Source organism: Mchenga conophoros, linkage group LG3 (assembly GCF_057382185.1).
Source record: "Mchenga conophoros isolate Kocher_MC1m ecotype Shallow Benthic linkage group LG3, M_conophoros_male_GT1.1, whole genome shotgun sequence".
NCBI lineage: Eukaryota > Metazoa > Chordata > Actinopteri > Cichliformes > Cichlidae > Mchenga > Mchenga conophoros.
The window spans coordinates 76,905,326-76,931,411 of NC_140528.1; the positions used below are offsets into that span (position 1 = coordinate 76,905,326).

Here is a 26,086-nt window from a genome sequence, read left to right on the forward strand (position 1 = left end):
TTTTCTTTCGTTTTTCTGCTCCCTCGATGAGAAATGAAACACAGCAGTACTTACTTGGCACCTAAAAATGCTGGTAGAATGAAAGATATGAGTGTTTTTATAGTTATATGTTTAGTGTACGCCTCCCCCCTCCAAACTGCTCAGCAGATCGGGAATTTTTAGAGAAGAGCAGGAGGGAGGCGTGTCAAATGAGAGGAAGAGAGCAGTAGTAAAACAGGGATGTAGAAAAGAGAAGCATAATGTGCACATAACACACAGGAGATGGAAAAAGAGATGACGCCAACGTAAAAAAGAGAAAACAGCGAGGAGCGAGAGAGCATTCGTCCCTTTGACAAATGTTGGAGGTCTTGAGCCTGGAAACAGCAGACCGTCTTTGAAAACAGTATCTTTGAAAGATCTGAGTCACCCACCCCACCCCCACCCCAAACTGCTCATCTGCTGCTGTACACTTCAGTTGCACCTCCACATGCCACCAGTGGAGGGAGCTGCCAAGTTTTACAGCACATGACGCAGCAGGTGTAGTTGCTTTTGGAGAAAGAAGAGAATAAGAGGACAGAACGAAGGCCCACGTCTAGAGGCCTCCCTTCCAGAGCGGTAGCAGAGCCAGTGTTCCTGGTCCCTAGGTGGCGCTGTGTCGGGCCTGTCCCTACTATACCCTGGTGGTGGAGTGGGGGTGGGGCAGGGTGTTGTTGTGGCCGGTGGAGGGGAATGTGTTGAAGGCGTGAAGAGGCTGCATGCTGGTGATGGTGCTGGGGATCATGGTGATGGTGTTTGGCGTCATCAGCGGCACGTCGTCGGGGGCGCGGCGCAGTGCCAGGGTGTAGTCGGGAGGGCAGGCGGGCCGCAGGATGTCGTGGGGTCGCAGGGGCTCCATGTCGTGGTGAGCGTCGTGCTCTGAGTGCTTCATCTGCAGGGACATGATCTCCTCCTCCTGGCTGTGAGCCAGGTCGTTGGCGGGGCCGCCCCGCTGAGGGGACAGCCGGTGCCGGCGCATCTCGTGCCGCTTGTCACGCTTGTAGTAAAGGGCGGCGAAGGCCAGGATGTTGAGGAAGAGGAGCGACGCTCCAACTGCAACTGTCACGCTCAGTTCGGTGGAGTAGTCGCGGGTGTCTCCGGGAAAGAGGTCCTGGGGCGGGCGCTCTGAGCCCTCGGGCTCGGGATCTGACGGGAAGGTAGGGTAAGGATGACGAGTGGTTCGAGGAACGTTGTTCCTGGGCCTCGTGGTGCCGGGGTCACGACCTGCAGGGGAGCGCGTAGTGGTGGGAAAGAGCACGTCGTGCAGGCTGTGAAGATGAGGGACTAATTCCAGCCAAAAGGCCACTTTGTTAGCTCTGTAGTTGTCTCTGACACGAGGTTTCAAACCGATGTGAAGGTACTGCTTGTCCTTTGAGTTGAACTTGGTCCAGATGACCTCCTCGAAGCGGTTGGGCTTGGTATGAATGAACTTGGTGTCCTGAGGGACGGGCAGGTTGGGGTCCCTGGTGGAGCATAAAGGTTAAACGTTTCAGTTCAAAGTTATATTCAGTCTCCATTATAAGTAACATGTGGAATCAATACACTGAATACAGACAGGAGGCCCATTCTCTGTGCAGCCTTTCAACTATCTAAGACCAACCGGCTGCTCTGGGATCTGGATGCTTTTGGTCAACCAGTATGTTCAATTCTTCAAAGCCACACGAGAATTAAACTAGCAACCCAGATTCAAGTATTCAAGATGACTAGAAGGCTGTCAGAGAACATACAGTAACGTGTACAGTTTACACTACGACATGAGGCCTACCCAGTCTTTGCGAAGTTAGTCCAGTAAGTCATGACCACAGCGCTCAGCATCACATCGTTCTTGGAGAAGTTGCACGGGAACAGGTCCGTGGCACCGATCATCGGTACGCCGAACACGTAAGGTATCTCGTCTCCGTGCGCGGCGTCGGCCCACTCGGGCCGCGTCTCCGTCTGGCAGTGGTGGTAGAACGTGTAAAAGTAAACTGGGGACTGAAACTCAGCATGGAGTTTGGCAGTGGCCACAGCTGGTGCCACCCACTGGTGGTCCGTAAACAGGGCCAACAGAGTCTTCCGCCGCATGTCGCCGTTGTCCCTGTCCGCCCAGTCTGTGTACATGAACTTAATGGTCTCCCTCAGGATGTCTTTGCCTGGTGAAGAAGCACAGGAGGGGACAAAAGGAGGGGGAAGAAAGATAAAAGTGAAAAACTGCTAAGAGTAAAGTAACAGCAGTGCGAGACATTTTTTAAGAGATCGGTCTGATCAACAGATATGAAACCAAAGCAAATGTTGGTGAGATGAACCAAGAGCCAGGAAGTGAGTGAGAAATCTAGAGAGGAAAAAAAAGTCTTTCAGATAACAGAACGAGTGACAGGCACAGAGAGGAAGCATGACTGCATTATCCAAACATGTCTGTACTGTGACTGTGGTCCGGCTGTGACGGGTTCGCAGGCCGATCTGTCAGAAACACAGACGCTGAGATTGGGAGCCGACTACCTGGGGGATGATAGCATTACTGCCCACAGAGCCTCAAAGGTTAAGGCGCAGACACGCCGTGATGTGGATGAGTGGCTCTCTTTAGCACGCTTGTCTTGTTTGATGCACTTCACTGGGCTCACATGTTACTGATTCCATTCTTTACTCGCATGTTTTAAACGCTTAAAGCACTTTCACAGGTTTTTATATTCTTTTGAAAATTCATGTGAACTCAAGCTGTCAGAACTGTAATGTAAGCTTTGATAATTGTCCACATTTGTCATTTTGATGATTATCCGTTTATTTTAATCCATTTATTACAGTAAACAGAAAAAAATAACAGATCAACAAACGCGGCTCCTAATAAGACAAAACCTGATGATGCTGCAAAATGCAGTTAAGTGAGAGGAGGCTGTAAAATGGAATAACTGAAAAAGTGGCAGTGTACAGAGGTGGCGTCCTCACCCTCTGGGTATCCGTAGAGGTTGTCAACAAAGTTGGAGATGGTGTAGTCGAACGCCGCAGCTGAGATGCCGTCGTTGTCCTCACTGTCGTCCACAAACTTCAGCCCCTCTCCCTGGTTCACTCCTATCAGGATGTCATAGTTTAGGAACTCCCCCTGGTGGAGAAAATGAGGAAGAACATGCTGAGTGCTGGAACAGAGCCTGTGTGCATCACAAGTCTATAACAGGAAGTGCGGCTGAAACACAGCTTTGTGCATTAGCAGCATTTCATTTCCCAGTAAACAAGTGTACAAACTCAAAAAACATATTCCTCTTAAAATGTGCAAATGTGAACAAATCAACTTGTTAGAGATCTTCATCTCCACTGTAAATAAACAACAAGCCAGAAAAGAAGAAAACTGCACCAAAGACCAACAAATTCTTCTCATCAGATATTGAAGCTTCTTTCCTGTGTGACATAAAAAATAGGAGACAGATGTTTGTTTGTTTTTTTGTTCTTTTTAACTAGTTAAACACCCACGCCCAGAAAAATGGTAAATGGCCTGTATTTGTATTGCGCTTGACTTAGTCCCTAAGACCCCCAAAGCACTTTACATGTTCAGTCATCCACCCATTCACACACTGGTGATGTAGCTACAGCCACCCTGGGGTGCACTGACAGAGGCGAGGCTGCCGGATACTGGCACCTCTGACCACCACCAGTAGGCAACGGGTGAAGAGTCTTGCCGAAGGACACAACGACCGAGACTGTCCGAGCCAGAGCTCGAACCGGCAACCTTCCGATTACAAGGCAAACTCCCAACTCTTGAGCCACGATCGCCCAGTGGGGACATTTCATTTTCCAGCAGGAAGCTTTTTGTTATAGCCTTTAGATCAGGGGTCGGCAACCTGCGGCTCCGGAGCCTCATGCAGCTCTTTAGTCTTTATAGTGCGGCTCTGCGTGGTTTGGGAAAATAAATTAGTATTTAGCTGAAGTGTGTTTTATTTATGTTTTTTTTTTACTTGTAGTTCTAAATTGGAAGATTATTGTGATTTTGCAATATACAAATAAAATTATATTTTGTTATTTTTTCATCGCTCAAAATAAGCATCACACTCGTGGAAGCCGGTGTACCCGGCGAAACGCCGTGCATTTATCGAGCCTTTCAACCCCAGATAGGCCAATTATGGCTCTTTGGGTCTTAAAGGTTGCTGACCCCTGCTTTAGATGAACAGAGTTTTTTAATTAAATACATACTCTTTAATAAATGTTCTCTTTTATAAAAAGTAGGATAATTAAAAAAAACTTTTATTATACCTCTATTAGAAAAAAAAACTGTCTTGTTTTCTGTTGTCTGTTATGTAATATTAGGGATGTTTGTGACAATTAATTTCTTTATCGGCTGGACTAACCAATAGTCCACAACTAGGAAACACTGAAATTTTAAGTTAAGTTTGAAAACAGTTTAAAAAAAAACACCCCATTCCAAAACGTCTTGTGACAATCTCATTGGCTTAGGGAGTGATGATGTCATAGAACTTCATAGAATCTTAAGTCCTTTGATGTTTTTCCTTAAATAGGGGTGAGAAACAGCAAGTTTTAGTTCGTTTCAGCAGCATCTGTGTTTGCAGCCTACAAAACGTTCACCACAGAAACATTTGGAAAGCTCTTCAAAGTCATCGTATAGAAACTCCAACATGTTTCCAAGAAAAAAACAACCAATTCAAAAAGATTACGCCGCCTCTCCTTCCTGGCGTGGCCGGCCAATTTCCCCAAATGGCATCTCATCCTTCCAAAGGGCATTAGAGGAGAGTAGGAAGGAAAACTACCTTCTCCAGAAAAAAATGCAACAAATTGAAGAAGAAAAACGTCAACTGGAGGACAAGTGTAGACGAATGGAAGCCCAAAATAAAGAGCTGGAAGAAAGACAACAGCGCCAGCCGGACATAAACATTATTAATGAGGGCTGGGGAATCAAGTTTGCTCAGGCCCGAGAGCAGATTGTGCACCTCAATAAAGAAAACAGGCAAAAGCGCGCAGAACTAAAAGAAATGACCAACCAGCTCCAAGACAAGAAAACGATGACTGATAAGATACAGCGGGATCTCCAATACATGGACCGAAAAAATCGGCTCCTCCAAAGACAGCTCCATGAAGCTGTGGAAGAAAAGAATAAATTCCTCCAACAGAAGGAAGAGCAGGACAAAAAGCAACAAGACATGCAGCACAAACTGAAGAGCATGCAGGAAAAATACCGCATGCTGAAAGAAAGCCTGGATGAAACACTGCGCCAAAATAAAGACCTTCTTCAACAGAAAGAGCAACAACAAAAAAGACTGAAAGAAGGAAAACGCATCGTCCAGGACTTTCAGTCTAAAAATCTAAAACTGCAAGAGTTTTGTAATCAGCTGGAGGACAAAGCAACTAAAGTGGAAGAAGAAAGGGACAAACTGGAGAAACGCTGCTCACAGATGCAGAAAAGGATCGATCAGATAGCGAGAAACAACTCCGAGCTCGTTAAGGGGCGTTTGGTGAAATTCAATAACTTGAAGAGTGAACACACTCAAATGCAGTCACAAAAACAACAAGAAGACAAAATACATGAAGACAAAAATCAAGAAATCAAGAAAAGAAAGAAGCAGTTAGAAGACAAGCACAAAGAGGTCCAACAGAGAAATGCAGACATGCACAAGGACAAGCTGATACAGGAGGCAACATCCAAACAACTCAAAGACAAGCTTGAAGAACAACAAGCAGCATTGGAAGAGGTGGAACAAAGATGTGAGAAACTTGAAGAAAAACCACTTGCAGAAACCATCGACGAGCTGAGAAATCTCATCGTGGAGAAAAAAGCGCTCGTGGAAAAGTGCATGAAAAAAAAGAAAAAATGGTTCCACTTGGTCCAGAGGAGAGACGCTACTGCTTCCTCACCTGATGTAGCCTCGTCTTGCTCCACCTCTGTTAACCCCCCCAACCAGTCCCGGCAGTTGACTGTCCCCTCCTGAGCCTGGTTCTGCCGGAGGTTTCTGCCCGTTTAAAGGCAGTTTTTCCTCCCCACTGTCGCCAAGTGCTTGCTCAGAGGGGATTGTTGGGGTTTTCTCTCCTCTGCCTTTTTTCTTCATTTACTTGTTTAACTTCTTTCATTGTTACTTCATTTTGCCTTGTTTCTTCATTTTGCCTTGTTTCTTCATTTTGCCTTGTTTCTTCATTTTGCCTTGTTTCTTCTTTTACTTGTTTAACTTCTTTCATTATTACTTCATTTTATCTTTTCCTTCATTTACTTGCTTGATATTCTTATCTAAATAATAAACCAATTAAATTTATCCTTTGAGTATTTTTCATCTCATCTTTACAGAATCTTTCCAAAACATTTTCAAACATTCAGATCTGTCTTTTATTTTCTTCTTGAAACCTCATAAATGGTGAACTAAAAACCCAGAATATGGTTTGAAACATGGTTTCAGCTGAAACTGGCACAACATGCTTGAGTGAGTGAGTGAGTGAGTGAGTGTGTGTTTGTGTGTGTCAGGGTATCACTAGTTAGGTCATCATGTTTAGACTCATTCACTTCAAATTTATTTAGGCCAAATCTTTAAAACAGTATCATTTCATACACATTTTCAATTCACTTCAATCGCACAAATGCAGAAATAATTATTTGCAGTATCTTATTTATTATGAGAATGTCATGCCTGATCATTTGTACCTACACCACCAAAAATGGGGTCAGAAGGGAGGAGATGATGTTTAATGGGTTATAAGAAAAGGTCAGAAATATAAGTGCCGACATGAGCAGTGTCCACAGAAATCTCTGAATCTCAGCTCAAAGCTCAAATAAACCATTTCTACAACCAGCAAACAAAGCAAAGACACCAAACAGTTAAAAGAGCAGTGACGTCACCACGAATCTGTGGTCAGGTAATATCCATGTTTTGATTGATGATTCTCTGGAGTTAAATGTGAACCGAAGCATATTTTGGGTGTTATATGCTATTAAAGACTTCAATAAAATAATCTCTAATTAATTAGGTGTGGGAAATAAAAAAATCAAAATTTTCTATGTTTGAGTCACAGTAACTTTTAGTTACAACACTTTCAAGCACTTTTCAAACCTTGAAAAGACAATATTAAACTTCAAGCATTTTCAAGGATTCCAAGACTGACTCTTAAGGCCATGATCTTCATCATATTGCGTGTTCTGCAGGTCACGGCTTCAGGGCCGATCTTTTAAAAGTCTGCAGTGTCGATTAATGCATAGAGCTGCAAAACTCACACTTCTTCCTCTCACACACAATATGTCACTGTAGTGATTTTCACGTTACTGCTTTCTGCACACCTGTTTGATTTTTTTCACCTTACATAAAACACTTCCCCCGTCTCCAAAATGACTTTCACATTAATGACACTGACTGCATCAGCAATCTCTTCAGAATGTAGCATTTATTTAATCAAATAATAAAACTTTTTAAGAATCTCTTTTGTAATTAAAAATCCTGGTCAACCAGCAGTGGTTACTTACACTAATAATACACACAAATCAACTTTTTCAGTTTTTCACTTAGAAGATGGTCCAAAATACCATCTGGATGGATGAATAAAGAAGAAGAAGAATTTTTTATTCTTGTCACATGAAAATATTTCAATCAAACTGAGAAGAGAAACCTGCTCTTTGAAAACCTCGACGACTCTCTGTCAGCTTTGAATTACAGGATCACATCTTGCTGCTTTAAGGTTCTGTTCCAGCTTAACATTTTCCAGGTCTGACTACATTTAGCTTATTTGCTACTGTCTCTTGTTGCTTCCTGTTTCATTTTGGTAGCGATTGTTGGAAGAAAACTGCTCTCCCAGTTAGTTTTACTTGTCCCAGTCAGATCGCTCTTTGTCTTTATAGTTGTGTCTCATCTTTGCGTGTACTTGTGTTTATACTTTTCTTTAATAAAGTCTTATTTGTTTGCTTTTTGGGCTTCTGGCGAACACTCATGGCAACACAAGAGAAACTTCTCAGTGTGTCTAAAGTATAACACCCTGATCATGTACATCACCAACACTGCAGTTATTTTGGTTTCACGTCACGGCTGATCCCAGGAGTTCTCACCACTTTGCTTGGATAATAAAACACAACAGAGATGTGCGGCTGCTGTTATCAGACCCTCACCTGCTGCATGAGAATCTCTGGATCATCAGGAACTACGTCTCCGTCCACAACAGGCCCAAAGGCGATGTGATAGCGGGCCGGCTGGATGTCTTGGTCCACCAGCTCTCTGAAGTTCTTGCGCCTCAGGCAGTCAACCAGGTCAGCCGTCTCTGCGTAGGTGCAACCCACCTTCCGGGCCAGGATCTTGGTGTACTTGAGGGGTTGGTAGTTAACGGACCAGCTGGAGATGGCTGTGCCACTCTGCGCTATGGCCCTGTGGAACAGACCTGAAAGAAGACGTGGGAAAGAAAGACATTTTGGTGAGGTTCAGGGCAGAGGGAGGATGCCTGATGTATAAATCACATAACTTTCTTTCTGCTAGAGAACTTGATTAAAAATACAGTTTAACAATTTTTCGTCATCACGTTTCTTACTAGAGAAAAGCTGGTAGACACAGGATGGGACTACAGACCCAGAGCATCACTGACGGAGCATGTTATGGAGCTTTAGCTCCAAAAAGTGGAGGCAGGACTGGGAAAAAGCTCATCTGAGATGTCAAAAGATCTATTTTTTCCTTTCTTGAGCTGCTTTTCCCCCCCTCCAAGCTTCTCTTGGATGTATTTTCCCCTCTCTGTCTCCCTCTTTTTCTCTCTCTCTCCTTTAGTTCTGGCTGTCCTGTGCTGTTTAAACCACTCAAGTGGCTCATTAAGGGGGCCGCCTGGCTCTCTCTCGTTTCCTCCCGGGCTCCCTTTTTTCTTTCTCTCCCTTCTCCTGGGCCGAAGATTGGTCAGTTAATTATTAAGCAGAGCTGCAGAGCCTTCTTTCCCTGGGAAATCAATTATAGTAAGAAGTAGCTTGGAAACAGCTATACCTACATATCTGCACCGAGAGAGGCCGAGGAGGGGAGGAGAGACAGACAGAGAGGGTATATTTTATTCGTCTTCAAAATCAGTTTCTTTGTCGCTCCTTTAGTGCCTCTTGCCTTCGCTGCTTGAAACCTTGCTCTACTTGGCTGCTGCTTTTTTCGTATTTTCCATTTCAAAGCATTTTATTCCCTCTTTCTCCTCTTCAGCATAGTCTCCTGTTTCTCATCCTGTCCTTGTCTCACTCCTCTTAACTGTGGATGGATACTGATTACTGTCCTCTGCCTCCCTCTAACCTTCATATCAGTATCACTAACAACCCCCTCCCTACGTCCTGCTATCCGTCCTGTAAGCCTCTGATGTCAGCCCTGATCTGTGACACTGTGTTGTTGACATGATTGGTGTCCATTAAGTGTGAGGATGACAGACTCCTTACCTGGCACCCTGGTGGAGGGGAGAAGGGGGGGGAGGCATGACAGACAGGTGGCGTCTAGTGGACTGATGTAACGCCATTAGATGCTGATGAAGAGGAAGATGACGACGGGGTGATGAGAAAGCGCAGGCATGAGGACAGACAGGTGACAGTGAGGGACGGGGTGAGGCTGGTTGTCAGCAACAAGACAAAAGGGGTAAACAGCGGCATTCCTCGGTTTTTAAGGTTGTGCTTTAGATTTTTTTTTTTTTTATTTGAGCTCATGTTGGAGCTGGAACGTAATCATTATGGATTAGCATTAATGCTAGAAGCAGAGCAAGTTAGACACTATAATTAGAGACATCTCTGGAGCTCATTCACACAGAGAAAGAAAATGTGAAGAAAAGGTAACATTTTACATTAAAGCACATAAATCTACAACTGACAAGCTGCTTATTAGCATGTTAGCGACAGAATGGCTCCTCATCAGTCACAATGTTTATTAAGCATTAACGTCTAAGTCTGCATATTCTGCAACTAGAAGACCATTTAGAGTTTCCTCACTAACCTTCTTATTGCTGTTTAATAACTGCTGAGCAACCTGTTAGCCATGGGCACGATTTGACTTTAGAACAGGGAATATGTTCTGAGTTAGCTGTAGTTTTGTGGTCAGTCACCCACATTTACTACATGTTATTAATCTTGCAGGATGGCACCACCACCCTTTAACCCTCTCAAGGCAGGGGTTGTAAAAGCTAACAACCTGATTACCCCACACACATTTTATGAGTTTTTTTTTACTCAGAAGTACCACTGCAGGTATTCTTTTGTGCATTAGCAACAGAAACTTAATTTGAGCCTGAGAGGGTTAAAGGGCTGTACACATGGAACTAGTGGTGTCATGGAAACCAGCGACCAATGACTTGTAGTCACAGAAGTACTGAGTACTGAGGTAAACATTCCACATCCACCAATGAGAACAAAGAATACCTCTGACTAACACATGACAGGGCTGTGAAACATACAATCTTAAAAAGTTAACTATATAAATAAACATGAAAAATGATATGCTAGCAAACAGACTTTACACATCAATACTTAAAATCATCAGTCATAGCACTCATACTTTAACTGTTATTTACTGTTGTTATGCAGTAATGACAAGGTTTTTAAAGGATAACTGAACTAATGGTCATGGAGCTGTGGAATATTGCCATGAATTGTAAGCTGTTATTACATATTTTCATGATAACTAATAAAGAGACCAGAAGCAACTAATAACAATAATAATAATGGATTGGATTTATATAGCGCTTTTCAAGGCACCCAAAGTGCTTTACAATTCCATTATTCATTCACTCTCACATTCACACACACTAATATGGACTTATAATTAAAATGTGTATTTTTATATAAAGTATTCCCATTAATAAAACTAATAATAATAATGAAAGCACGTAAGTTACAATAACCCATTTAATATTAGTCACTTTGCGGGATGTCGGGCTAGTTATTCACCTCTTTTAACTTATGCTAATCACACCATGACTTAGCAACACAAAGAAAATACAAACTTTTCCCTCCAAAGTGTTAAAGAAGTGAAGTTACCAGGCTTTATAGGTTATATTTGTGTATATGCAATCAGACAGGGGTGCTCAACAGGAAAGTCTGGGGGTGGTCTGGGTTAATGTGAAGGGTTAACAGACATCAGCGGTAATTACAGACATTGTGTTAAACAGATACAGTGACACAGCAGCAGCGCACGGATTCTCATTCAAGCTTTGACAACACATTTGTTTTCAAGGCACATCTACGCCGACAGAATGAGTCAAAATTAGAGACAAGTCAGACGTCTGCTTGGTGCTTCAGACACGCACGCACACGCACGCACAGAGCAGTAATTGAAACAGATGCGTGGTTGTGTGAACACACTCTCTAATCTCTCTTGTTCTTCTCACCCACCATTTCTTTCCTGTTTCTGTCCTTTGCAGTTTGTGTGTGCGAGACGGAAAATGAAGAGAGGGGAGACATATTGAGGGAGAGTCCTCGAGCAGCCGAGAGAACAGAGGAGCCATGACTGGAGGAGGACAGCTTCAAGAACAGCATGATCAAAGGCGGCGAGCGCGTGACCGTTTGGCTGCGGATCGTCGGCCACGCTGATCTCAGTTCCGATCAAAGTCGATTGGTCTGTCGGCCTCTGTCTTTTGGCGGTGCGGTGTTAACACTTAGCCCTCGGGGTTTGTTGTTGGTAATGGGGAGCACGAGGTCAGATAGATGTTGGATTTTCAGTGGAGAGAGAGACTTCCTGCTGCAGAGCAGTGAAGCGCGGACAGAGGAGCGCACGCCAAAGGCAGGTAATTCAGGGTAATGCTGGAGCTCCCACGCCATTTATCCTCCAAAGAAATGAATAACATAACGTGGATCAAACCTCCGCTCGCACATTAGCTACACGACTGCTTAAATTGTTCAGTTCAAAGGACAAGCAGTGTTTTCCTTTGGGGATAAAGGTGTCAAGTGAACATCACAGGACTTAACTGTTTCTGGGCTGGAAGCTATCCGCTGTGCTTCTATACATGACAATCATATTTTACATTAAATAAAACATGGCTCACTAAAGAGAGCTGAACTGACTGACTGAGGACAGAAACTTTAGTCATTCAGACAGAATGTACGCAAAGGAGAAAAATATATTAGTCGAGAAATGTATGTTAAAGGAGGCATGGTCCTCCCCGTGGTCCTCCCCGGTCTCTAGCTGAACCACACATCTTTCCGTAGTCTGACATGCTTCACATTGTGTGACGCAGCAGAGCACCACAGATGTGCAGAGGACACAAACTGCATCAGTTTGCTGTAAATGAATAAAACTGCACAGATAAACAACTCTCCATGTTATTCACTAGTCCAGAGCACAACACCTTCATCCTCTATTTCATTTTTTGTTGCGCCTGGCCTGCACACATCTGGCCACTAAGCAGACTGAAGGTGTGATTTATAGCGACGGATGTTGGTTCATTTAGAGTTTTGTCTCTGTGAAAAGAAATAAACGACGGGAAAAAACTACAAATCTTTAAGCTTATCAGATCCAGCCCAGAGTAAACGAAATGCGTGAAACTGATGTTGGTTTTTGAGAGTTTTTTCTTCTTATGGCTCTGTGTGATGTCAGAGACAGCAAAAATCCTTGATGCAGTCATCTCAGGCACACAGCTATGAGCCAAGAAGCTCCGCCCTCCTGCTGTTCACACCTTCTGTTTATAATAAGACGACAATCAGAAGAAAGTTGGTTTAAAGAAAGGGGGATAAGAGCTGAAATGGCTGTTTCAGTCTGAGGATGAACAGAGGAGCTGCACTCTGGTCCTCTATAAGACATCGCTGATCCATTTAAAGCATCTCCGCCAAAGTCTAAGAATGAAATACAGAGCTGGAAATAAGCTAACCTGGCCCTCTTTGATCATTGATTTAACAGGGTGGATCCAAGCTGGTAGCTGGTAGTTAATGTTGGTTTAAATAAGAAAAAGCAGCAAAGGTGGTGAAAAGATATTAAAAAAAATATGTGCTGTACGAGGAATAAAACATGACATTTACCCTCAGAGTGATGCGAGAGGATGAGGAGGTTGACACAAGAGGCCCCAGCTCCAGAGCCGAAGATGGTGATCCTCTCCGGGTCTCCGCCAAAGTGGCCTATGTTCTCGTTGAGCCAACGCAGAGCCTGAATCTGGTCCAGCAGGCCATAGTTCCCCTTAGCAGACTGATCTCCGGTGCTCAGGAAGCCTTATGTGTGGGACACAAAGATGGAGGGAGGAGAAAGGTGAAGGAGTGTTTTCAGAAGAGGAGGGGGGAGGATGGAGGGGGATGAAGAGAGAACAAGACAAGATGTTATTGGGAAGTGTAGCTTTAATATTTAGCATCTGTCAGGAAAGTGATTCCCACTTTGGCCTGTAGCTCCACTTCTGGGAGGGAACTGCAAGAGTGTAGAGAACGAGAGCGCTCGAGTGTGCAGCACCATCAGTCATCAACAAGGAGTCGCAGCCGGTGCACAGAGACAACAAAGGGAGTGGCACAAGCAAGTGCTTTTTCAGCCCCTCTCTTAATGACGTTTTCTCTCTCTAATGTCATTGAGCAGCAACTTCTGAACAGACCTACTCAGAGTACGACAGCCGTGTGTCTGAGGAACGTAGGAGGCCCTGACCTGAATCGTACAAATAACCAGATCAAATATCATCTCACATGATACGAAATAGAAAGAAGACCAAACAGAAACATTTACCTTCACAGGCAGAAGATTGTAGGACAGAAAAAAAAAGCGACACAGGTGCCACAGAAAAATGCATGAATATTCAAGTTCAATTAAAGTACCCCAGCAACTCAAAACACATGCTGTGTGTATCCCATCACACCCATGAAGACTCTGAAATGAGCAAATGTCTCAAAGGGAGCGATCTGAATTAACTGAGAATGTGGTCTGATTGGAAAAGCCAAAGCTTCACAGTTCCTTACATGCATCCTCTCATGAGCTGTGCAGGGGCCTAATTTGCATACATAATGTGAACTATACATACCCCGAACACCTCCACTCTATGCATGCAGCACTGTTAGTGCATTAATTATTCATTCGGCGCTTTGTCTGATATAATTGAGTTTAATTTCTTCATTGTACCTCATAATGACACAGAATGCTGTTTTCAAATCAAATTCCCCCCGCGGAACGATAAAGCAGCCGACGCTTCCCGAAGTTTCCCCGTAAGACGACCGTCCCGTTTATCAGAGCAGCCGAATAATACCTCGCCCTTTATGACATTCGCCGACATTTGCCTCTCACGATTACTGGTAAGTATCTTCGATTGTTCCACCAAAGACCTAAATCTTTCCTATTTGAGTACCCATTAACCGGCAGCCCCTGAGATCCTAACGGGACTTCTAATTAAAGCTTTATTAAAGACAGGTGCACTGGAAAGGTCATCAATTAAGTGGAAGCTGAACACTTGTATGCTGGTAGCTGCTCTGATCAGCTCTAACACAAACATACAGTACGTTATCTGCTATGGGTGTCTCAGTAGTGTTATCAAGATAAACGGGAATTTGGGAGCCAGCACACCAACATAAACATTTCTTAATTTATTACACATTTAATCTGCTCAGCGCTGGTTACACTGTGAAACAGCTAGGCCCGACTGTATTTATGGGGTCTAATCATCTGTCTGTGGAGGAAGAATAAAGGAAGGAAAATCTAAATAAAGACAAATAACTCAAGCCAAATTAAAAACTAAAAATACAACCAAGAACTGTATATATTATGTTATAATTGAACAGGAATTATTAGGTATATAAGGGAGAGGGGGGTAAGGGGGACTTACTAAGGGCTTACACATGAGGATGTGCTGCCACCTTGTGGTAAAAACAAGAAAGACCACCTGCATTTTCTCCAAATATCCATCACATACTACAGAAACACATGCTTGATATTATGGCATGACTATGTAGTGGCTATAACTGAGAAATCACAGAGAAACCTGATAATAATTATTAAACACAAGAACATCCAAAGAATTACAGTAAAAAGAAGACAAGTTATTGGAATTTACTCGCATATTCGTCTAACTACACACCAGCGAACCTGCTGCACCTACACGAACGCATTAAAACTGGATAATCAAACTTCTTTCCATAAACCCTGAAGCCCCCACACTGGCGGAGCTGCTGCTGAGGAGGGAGGGCGTTTACTGCTCCGAGAAAGGTGGTGAGCTCATTACTGTCCACATGAATCCAGCTCATGGAGAGATGAGGAATATGAAGTTTGTTGCAGGGCGAGGGAGGGCAGGGGAGGGGGGTGTTACCTGATCACCTTTTGTGCATGAATATTTAATTTTAATTGCACTGCACCACAAACGAGCTGTCGATGCTGCACAGAGTTTACGGCAGTAACCAAACTAATTACGTCAAGTACATAATGAATCAATATTTTCCTACATTCTCTTTCATTTTTACAGTTCACCTTTACGATCCATAAAACAAAACAGATCAAAGTGCGTCTCGAGAAGCATCTCATTCCATTACGGCTTTTGTGCTGCTCTTAAAACACCACAAACACTCACAAATAAGCAGCATGTTTGGGTGCGTTAAATAAGCCGAGCACAAACAAGAGGCAAATAAGCTGCCTAATGCCCTACTGTAATCACCATGATATATTAAACATAACCAATTATGCTAATGAGGTCATTAATTTGGCTAATTACTGCAATGCATAGCAATATTTCTGTGTCAGCACAGTTTCTTGGACAAAGAAGAAAAAGAGAAAGCTCTGGCAGCAAAGTCCAAAGGTGGGAAATAATCATTATTGTGCAGCTTCTTGAAGCATCTATTATCACAGTGGCTGCAAAACAGAGAAGTGGGCCACACAGAGCCAGCAGACACCCCAGATCCTCGTGTTATCTTTCATAACAGCCGAAGCCGCCGTCTTCTCTGCACCTCCACGCTGCGTCCATCTGACAGAGAGACAGTGCACAACAGCAGGCCACTTCACCCGTCCTCCCCCCATCTACCCCCGTCTGCTCTAATCTGATAAAAGGCTTGAGGAAAAAAAAAAAAAGAAATCGAGGAGCTGGTGAAAACGCAGCAATGCAAGATGAAAGGCGCGGCGCCGCATGAATAGCCTTTAAAATGGTTGTGGTAACGAACAGTGGTTGGGGGGGGGGGGGGGCGATGAGGGAGGGGTAGAGCGAGGCAGAGATGAGAGTAAAGGAAAAGGCGAGGAGGATAGTGGGTGTTCTGTGAGCCCCGGATAGAGGCACAGTGTTTCATCTGCCTCCAAGACACCAGGGGTTGGTTCACATACACACACACGTACACAGAGGGACACTGATCAAAGGCTGACGCCACAGAAAAGACTGCCTCCTTTTCTCTTTATCTCTCTCTCCTCTCCCAAAAACACAGGCCGCACACAACACACACATGTAAGCGCGCAAAGACACAGGGATCAAGCGAGTACGTACTGTAAGCACCCCTCCGAAACGCTCCACAGACTCCAAAGTGTGCACGCACCTCTTCGGGAATTGTGAGCACATGCACGGCAAACTGTGGTGCATCTATCCTGCACAAGTTTGTTGTTTGTGCGCAGCTATTTCTGTCATTATGATCTGTGCGTACAGGTGACAAACAGCACTCCTCACAAACTACATGCCGCACAAAGCCAATGTTAGAGGGTGACACGGGTGCCAGGCAGCAGAGTAATTATTGTTCATCAGGTGTGTGTGTGCGTGTCGCTCAGAGAAATGAACAGATGTGGTGGCTCGAAGCATCTGAATAATGTATAGGACACACAATTTCAATATGTGGCCGCGCACACCCACACACGCGCACCGCTGCCTGCTTCTTTCCGAGGTGATGAAAGCCACCTGTGTGCTGGATAGACTGCACATCCCCAAACTGTTTCTAAGTGCATAATTCCAATTACAGCACCCCATATTTTATGCCACCATCGCCGAAGCTGGAGCGCGCGATCATCCCGCCGCCACGTTAAACGTTTTGCAATTTTTCAAAGGGTCACGCTGAGTGATGCAAGGAGAGGAGGAACGATTTGGAAGCAGGAGAAAAGGGGAAATGAGAGCGATTCCCCTCATTTTCTTCGACAGGCTTAAAAAGGAGCTCTTTTTTTTTTTAATCCTCCCACAAACACCACTTTGGCTTAGACACAGCGATTGGCTAAGGGTGATTCGCTCCGCTCTTCTCTCTACTTCCCTTTTGTGCTGGCTCTCTATCTAAAGTTGTTATTGCTATTGCCAGCCTGTGACAACCAAATTATCTGTGAAATTATTCAGATTTTATGCCCTCTTACTGGGCAGGACCCCTGTATATGTGAGTGTGTGTGTGCTGAGATGTGTTTGATGCCAGTCCTTTCCTGAGCAGAACAACACACCAAATGAGAGGGTTACCTGCTTAACATTAGAAGCAGGGAGTTCAATTCGCGGCCTTCCTAACGCTTTATTTTGTATTTATCCTCTCCTTCTTATCGCCCAAATCCTCCTTTTCTGTAACAGTCACGTTTGATTGTTGAGAAAACAAACAGCGGCGTGTTAATGGTGATGTAAAATAAAACAGCGGCCTCTCGTCTTTAAGTTATAAAGCTTTGAATCAATCAAACCCTATTTTGTCACGCTGCCAATCAATGCTACTATATTCAGTAATTACCTCTCTGCCGGAGTCTGCGGTTTCTGGGCTGGAGTCGAAAAACCACTGATGCATGAGGGCTCACAAAAATCACTGTATGCATGGATCGATCGGGCCCAGCATTACACCCGTCTGATACCGTGTAGGTCCATCAACACAGCTCTGATTCAACAGGGCGAAAAACGGGACCTGTGGGGGTCTCCGGTGATGTCGGGCACGAGGGGAAAAGCAACTGATCCTGATGCTTCCCAGCAGAACATCACATCGTTATCATTCATTTTAACTCTTCATCTCTTAACAAAAATCCACGCAGAAGGACACTAGTGGCTGTGAGGTGACCCAAACCCAAACTGAAATTCAGCAACTTGTAGCAATAACGGGTAAAATAACTGCAGCCAAGTGAAGTGGGGAGATTTATATCAACCTATTTTTGAGGTTACCAAAGTAGTGTGTGAAAAACTTTACATGTTAACAGGTTTTAGTTGTCTCAGTTGCTGATTGGTTTATGATCCGGCTTTACTGATAGTTTACTGTCACTGGCATCGGCCTCAGTGTGGAACCTTTTAACACAGATCTGTACTGAGGTACTGCTATCGCTGCTAAACCGCCCCCTGAAATCATTCAGCAAACATGGGGTAACTTTTAACATGGTGCTGAAACAGGAAGTGGAATTTATTTGTTAGCAGAGAGCTAGATTTACTGAGTGGGTCAGATTAGCGTGGCACTGCAGTAACCAAGAAAAAAAGAAAAAAAGCTGATGGGTGATACTAAAAAAACTCCTAAACAAAACACCAATCTGTGAACACAGAAGCAGCAGGTTCATTTCAATAATGATCAACACAAAGAACCGAGAGCAGTACAAATTAGCGAGTTGCAAACGAGCAGACGCGACGAGGTAGAGCTCTATTAACAACAAGCACCGATTGATATTTGTAATCTCACAGCACATAATAAAGAGCAAGAGCAGGTTTTAGTCATGAGGACAGGCAGCGGGAGAAAAATGCACATGTTTGGATGCAGGAATGAAGTTTTCCATCAGAAGCTAATAGGGAGCAGGCAGGGTCGGAGATGGTTCTTCAGTCTGTGTCTGACAGCTGATGGATGTCCAGTAGAGCACAAAATATTACATGCAGTGCAGACATGTGAACATCACACTCATCTGGTCGCAGCGGATGGCCCCGCCCCTCCCTAAGCCTGGTTCTGCTGGAGGCTTCTTCCTGTTTTTCTTTCCCACTGTTGCCAAGAGCTTGCTCATAGGGGATCATCTGATTGTTGGGGTTTCGTAGTGGCTTGAGTTGACTGCTTTGGTAATTTTTTCAATGAAACTGAATTGACTTTCTGTGTGATACTGCAGGAAACTCCTATTAGCCTAACCAACCTTCACTCATATTAACGGCTGTATTCTGACAGACATTTTAATAGAAAATATGTGAAGGACAGTGAGTGAAATGCTGATTTGTGATGCTGAAGAACTGTACACCCTCATTTCACAGCATCTCACCTGTCATTCCAAATAAATGAATTCTCCTAGTGGCAACTGCGCAGCCGTATGAAGGTCAGGTAAGAGGTAAGAACAATAACGTGCACACATGCTGTTACCTCAAATACTCAAAGGTGTCAGCAAATAAACCAGGACATTTTTTTTTCAAGAATCCAACTTTCCGTGTTTCGTATTTGAATCATTAATAGTTGAATATGCATCACCTTTTTTGCACTCTGTCTCTCTCCTCGTGGACGCTCCTGCATTCACTCTTATGTCATTCATTCTTTCATCTGCCGCGTCCCTTGTGGTTCTGACTCTTTTCCTTTCAGGGTTGGGTTTGGAGCTGGAGCTGCTAGCATCTGAAGTCCTGACACTGGTGAGAGAGAAACCAGGCCAGCTCCCAGCAGAGCACGACCATATGCACACAAGCGTTTCTCGTAGCCTTCAATCTGCCCATGCGGGCTTCTGTGTGTGTGTGTGTTTGTGTATGTGTATGTTAAGCATGAAGGGGTGTGATTGCTCTTGTTTTTGTCACAGGCCAGTCCAAGTGTGTCAGAGGGATACAGACGAACACACACACGTGCACACACACACACACTCGGTCATACTCTGAGGGAGGATGGCAGCAAAGGAGAAGTGGCTGACAGAGACAGAATGAGTCACAAAGGGACAAACACAGTGAGAGGAAGTGAGATGATAGATTGCCAGGTGTGTGTGTGTGTGTGTGTCCACAGGGATGAGAGAAAGACCAGTATCTATTTCACTCTTCTTCTTTAACAAGAGTCTTTATAGAGTGGAGGTGTGCGTCTATCGATCAGGTTTTGTTGCCCTGTGAACACTTTTAGAGCCCTGAGGAACAATAGCTCATCCTCCTCATCACACACTCCCATCATGAGCTCTCTCCGTGTTGTGTGTGTGCGCCTCCTTGTCTCCTTTTCTTTGTGTTTCTACATCTCTTCTTCAGCTGAATTCTTTCGCCCCACTCCTGTTTATCTTTCATTTAGCTCCTTCGGGTGTGTCCGTCCCCGGGGTCTTCCAACCAGTCAGAGGGTAATGGCGGGTGAAATAGGGGTGCCGTGGGCCAGATCGGACACGATGTATAGTATAGTCCAAGCTGTGTGCATTGCACTAGCACACAGCTGCAGTAAGTGTTTTTAGTCACCGGCACGGCTGGCACAAGAACACAACACACTGAGTTTCTTTATTCGCTCATTTGCCGACCCGTTCACAGGATGCGACGTTAGAGTCGATTAGTGTGTTCCATCCAGAAAATGCAATAATTGTTGGCTTGAAAAGGATTAAAGCTGTGTAGAAATGTTCCAGGTATTTAAAAGCAGTGAAATTGTGCCTAATGAATCAATGGTTGACCTTAACATGTCTAATTGTTTTCATGCTGAACTTTAAAATCGTTAAAAGGCAGAATAAAGAATTACAAGTGTCAAACTGAAGCAGCAGAGGATGAGATATCCATATGGCGCGTCCACACTGGAAGCCAGTCGCTGGTTCGCACATCACTTTGAAGCTGATGTCATTCCAAATAAATGAATTCTCTGGTTGCCGTGGATGTTCCAGGCTCCAGTTTCCTAGGTGACTCTTTAATGTATCTACTACTAGGTCATGTGTCAATCAGCACCACTCTTCAGTGTCACTTCAGTTGCTCGGCTGGAAGACATTTTTTAAAATCTTGGATCCCGCATGTTTCCGGCTGCCAGCCGTTATCTTATTTGCTTGAAGTTTTGGAATGTCGTTCACTTTCTCTGGTCTCTTCCAGTGCGGATGCAGATTTAGTTTACAGAATTGTAAAGTTCCTCGCCTTCTTCAAGGTCATCATCGTGGGCAGAGATGCAAATGCTTGCAGCATACCTGCTAGTTTTAGCATGCTATGAATCTCATTGTGATGAATTGGGCTGGTTCATCTCTCACCTGCTATCTGCAAAAGTCTGATGTAGTTACACTGCAAGGTGCATGTGAGCAAGTGATTAGATCTAAAAACAGTAAAGACAGAGCTGCACAAGGAGACAAAGCTGAAGGGAAAATTCAAATCTGCCACAACTTTTTTATTTTTTGCATAAAGCTTTGGTGTTTTTACCTTCAATAGCTTAAGAACCTGTAATTCTTCCTGAGAGCATCTTTTATTAGCTCTTCGTTGCCTGGTAAATGCCAAAGTGTACCAACTTCATGCCCCCAGTGGGCACAGCAGGCGAAACAGTTAAAACTGTGCAAGCTACATATTAAACCTGACATAACCCCGAAGACATCGCTGGAGATCATTCTCTCCACTTTTAGCAAGTTCCTCCAAACCCTTTCTACAACTATTCCTGCAGACTTGAAGTGTTTAAAACATTTAAGGGCAAATAAAAAAAGGCAACACAAAGTGCCAAAACTCAGCTTCACAGAACTAACGTCTGGGTCCAGCCCGTGGAATAAACCACTTATACAGCGCTCCTGTGTCGAGACGCAGGGAAAAAGGAGCGAGACGAGAAAAGTGGGGAAATGAGGGGAGGAAAAACAAGAGCTAATGAATCCCCGAACTGGTGTCCGCGCCTGCTCCAGCAGCAGCAGCTGTGCGGTGGTTAGATTTACCGAGCAAAACAAACAAACAGCAAAAATAAATGGGTAAACACTCCTTGTGGGTCTGCGGGGGTCTTCGAACGCGTGTCTCTCGGAGTATCCGACTGTACTTATTTGTATGTTTATCTGCATATTTATCTGTGTCTGTTTGTGTGCGTGCGTTTAGCTAATCACAATTTCACAATTTCACCCTCTTAGGCTGCAAGTGGAATGAATGGATGTGAATCTGTGGAGCTAAAAGTAAACCCCTACTATTCCACTACACGCTGGCAAAGTTGTGAAATACTTCAAATGGATCCCATGCTGGGTTTGGCCTACATACTGTAACTCCACTACACTGCACTGCATATAGCCAATGTGCTACAATTTAGCTGAGCTCGGGTTTTGTTTAGCTGCAACCGTTGCCACTTTTTGGAGTCTTGTTAATCAGACCATGTGCCGCGTAGCACAAACGTCCCCTAACTATGTAACAAAAAGCAAAAGAAAAAAGGCGATGACACAGACGGGCTCTGTTCTCGTTAACCAGCCTCCTTTGTGCAGCGTCCATAAATCAATCTGTTATTTACTATTGTGGAAGAAGTTCTTTCTGTGTTATGATGCATCACTAAATTGGGCTGAGAGCGAACAGATAGTCCTACAATTTTCACCTCAATGCATATCAATGAAAAGGGACCGCTCCATATCTGCTCCTTTTGAAAATGTGTTTGAAATCATTATTCAGCTGCTAACCTCCATCTCAACTCAAAGAGCCGGCCTCGCTGGGGGAGTGTCAGTGTTAATATGCTCCTCTGCTGCAACCGCTTAAACCAAACCTCTCCAAGACTCACTCTGAGCTAACCAGTATATCGTACGTCTAATTCTCCCTCCCTCGCACACACACCTGTACGCATTTGTTTTTACACGACCATCCCACCCTTTTAAAGCACAACAACTCTGAGATGTCTGATGCTTTCCACTTCCGCGGTGTTGTAATTAAAATATGCAAATGGCATCATAAAATGTGTTTCACTCTAATGACTCAATGGCAGTCGTGCCCGATGCCTTCGGCTCTGAAAGGTTACCGTCAGATAAGACTGCTTCACATCAAAAGTCAGGCTGACACGAGCCCGCGTGTTTGAGAGACAAAGGGAATTCTGGGCTTTATCTCCGGCTCATAAAGAAACTAATCTGACTTCTGCCTCTGAAGTTTGCGGAAGACAGCTTCTCAAATCCCCCTCGTATTGCTCATCCTCGACGCAAACACTTCTGCACGCGCGCACACACAAACACACACAAGCTTTCAGTTACTTTGACCTTCTATGTATTTTTGAGTAAACAACTTAGATAAATTATGTTTTGAAAAAATGCTGCACTGCCAGCTCCCACGCAATTTGGTTGTGTGTCTAGTTTCACACACACAGACAATATTTTGACACAGTCATAGGGCTTAAACCCGGGAAAATTTGTGTGACTAACACATGTTTTGCTGTGTGTGTGGGGAGGTCCTCCCCCAGGAAATATGTCAAACACGTAATATTCTGCATTCTTCTTTTTTTATGTACAAATTCATTAATTTACATCAGGAACACATTATTATTTGTTCATATCATAAGAAATATTGTTCACTCGGCTGCTGTAACAATGTGAATTTCCCAACTCTGAGACTAATAAAGGCTACCTCATCTTATTTTATCGATAATGAATATTCAGTGTTGTTATGATTTATGTTACTTTGTTATTTGTTTGTGCAACTGAAATAATGACTTCCTGAATAATGTACTCTATGATGTATGGGGATGCTGGCACGTATAGACTCACTGTTCAGAGCACTGTCTCCAGCTACAGTGTAAATAAAGGTTTTTTTTAAGCAGGGGTGTCCAGCTCCAGGCCTCAAGGGCCGGTGTCCTGCAGGTTTTAGATCTCACCCTGGGTCAACATGCCAAAACTAAAGTATTAGTTCATTAGCTGCCTGTAGCTGCCTCCACCAGTGTGTGAGAGTGAGAGTGAATGAATAGTGGCATTGTAAAGCGCTTTGGGTGCCTTGAAAAGCGCTATATAAATCCAATCCATTATTATTATTATTATTATTATTAGCAGGTCTCTGGAGAACTTCAAGATATGTTGAGGAGGTAATTTAGCCATTTAAATCAGCTGTGTTGGATCAAGGACACATAAAACCTGCAGGACACCGACCCTCGAGGCCTGGAGTTGGATATGAAATTTAGCGTCTATAATTATATACACTGTTGCATGTCAGTAAAAACAAATAAGAATATTTCCCACTGATATATATAATGAAATAAAAAAAATTCCATATTTCAACATCTTTCAGCAGATCAACAGATCAGAGTTCATTTGATGTTTGGTATTCTTAGAATCATCAACGATTATGAACAACAACTGTGAATCTTTATGCTCTGCTCACATTATTTCCATAAACTCCAGAAGAGAAAACTAACTACACTAATGTAAAATTAGTTATACCCCTTTGGAAACAAAAATGTTACTTTTACAGTTCACTTAAACTTGCTTTGTTAGGTACACTTTAATGCCAGGTTGGACACCATTTTTCCTTCAGCACTGTCGTCATTCTTCACAGCATTAATTCAACAACATGCTGGAAACATTCGTCACAGATTTGAACATTTATTATGTTCAAGAAACCAGTTAGAGATGACCTGAGCTTTGAGACATGGAGTGTTAACCTGCTGGAACTGCGGTCATAAAGGGATGTACATGTTCAGCAACAGCACACAGGTAGGCTGTGGCACTGAAACAAAGTTCAGTTGCTTCTAAGCAGTTCAAAGTGTGCCACACCATTACGCCACCAGCATCCTGAATCGCTCATACGAGGCAGGTTGGGTCCATGCTTTTATCTTGTTTATGCCAAAACCCTACCATCAGAATGTTCCAGCACAAACGGAGGCTAATTAAAACCAAGAAACATTTTTGCAGTCTTCTGTTGTCCACCTTTGGTAAGCCTCTGCAAACTGTAGCATCATTTTCCTAATCATAGCTGAAAGGAGTGGCTACTCCTCCCCTTCCTAGTAGATGCACTTAGGGTATGAATTTGAAAATCCTACACCGCCTCCTTTTCTAAGTATCACATTCACAAACTTGAGTGTCCACGCCGCTCCGCCTGAACACTCGGCAGGTGACGACAATATCCCATCAGCCTTTTACGGCTGAGGAATAAAAAACAAAGAAAAGAAAAACCCAAGAGGTAAAAATACACCAAAACAGTAACAAACAGCTACAGTCCCCAGTGAATACTGAAAGCGTACATGAAAATCCCATCACACTAACAGCAGGATAACAGAGGTAGAGTGCATAAGCACGTACTATCAACCTGAAGTTAAAGGCTACTGGAGAGCTTCCATTATTTCTCGCAATAATAATAATAAACAACAACAAATAAGTTTGCCGAAGGCTTTTGTCAGAGGTGATGTTTTTCTCTCTTCACTGCATCACTTACAGATGGAAAACGCCCCTCCTGCGTGAGAAGCCAGATAACGCTGTTTGTCGACCTCGTGATGTGTGCTTTGTCGTATCGCTCCGAAAGCACACGGGGAAAACCGTGAATGAAATCACTCTCGGGAGGACCACGCTCGTCTCGCTGCATGATCAACTCACAAGACGGGTCTGTGTCGGGAGCACATCTATCACATCTGTAACGCGTGCAGAGGAAGTACCAGAAGATGATTTAGAATGTACAAATGGAACAACATGAGACTGTCAGAGGAAACTCCGTCATTCCTCAGCGTTCGCACTACTGGAATAATCGACTTCATGTATGATGTAGCACACGGCAACCAATTACATCCAGTGTTTTCAATGTTCAGCCTGCAGGCCCCGGCAATGTTTAATGTGACGACAAGGAGAGAGCGCAGAACATTTCATTCATACCCTACAATGATGCAGCAGCACAGAACCAAAGAGAGAGCACTCCTCTTCAGTCTCATAGAAGATTGACGTAGCCACTATGACCTACATCCACTTTGCAGCTTAAAGTCTCAGCACCAGCGTTTGATTTCTTTTTTTGGATGTAACCATATTTAGACTAGAGAGTGACGTAATCAAGAACAGCAAGCTTGGTAAGCGATCACATTCATAAACTGTATGGGTACAAAACATAAACACATAGAGACAAATGCTGCTAATTAGTGCTAATAGTTTAAAAAAAATAATTTTACTTGAAGCACAAGCTTCTTGGATGAATTTTACTTGAAGTAAAACACTTTATTTGACAAATAATTAAATTAAAAATGCCTGAAATAGATCGAACAACAGAAACAACGTGTATGGTTTAGGGACTTGAACTAGCTTCTACAGCTCCAAGCTTAAAGACTCAACACAATTAAAACAGGCGCGTTATGAAAAACGTCACCGAGCATTCGGTTATTATGAAAGGGGGAAACTATTTATAGTTAACATAGTATTTAATACTTCAACAAGGGAGTCTAAACGTATGACATGATGACAGCCCAGTTATCACAGCTATGCAAAAGGCAAACAGAGAATAAAGTAAACTCATCATCAGATAGGGAAAAACAACAAAAGATTGAATG

The 26,086-nt window shown here is 43.6% G+C and overlaps 1 protein-coding gene and 1 pseudogene across 1 annotated transcript in view; one reads left to right on the plus strand and one right to left on the minus strand.

The window, feature by feature from the left end:
- Positions 1–493: 493 nt before the first annotated feature.
- LOC146580560 (neuroligin-2-like) overlaps positions 494–26,086 on the minus strand; it is a 149,278-nt gene continuing 123,685 nt past the window's right edge. The window contains exons 4-8 of the mRNA XM_085267334.1: positions 12,908–13,093; positions 8,072–8,337; positions 2,938–3,091; positions 1,781–2,147; positions 494–1,478 (exon numbers count right to left, since the gene is read on the minus strand). Of these exons, the coding sequence (XP_085123460.1) occupies positions 650–1,478; positions 1,781–2,147; positions 2,938–3,091; positions 8,072–8,337; positions 12,908–13,093 (1,802 nt within the window). The 3' untranslated portion in view covers positions 494–649. The remainder of the gene's footprint in view (positions 1,479–1,780; positions 2,148–2,937; positions 3,092–8,071; positions 8,338–12,907; positions 13,094–26,086) is intronic.
- Positions 4,614–5,745, plus strand: LOC146580561 (uncharacterized; annotated as a pseudogene).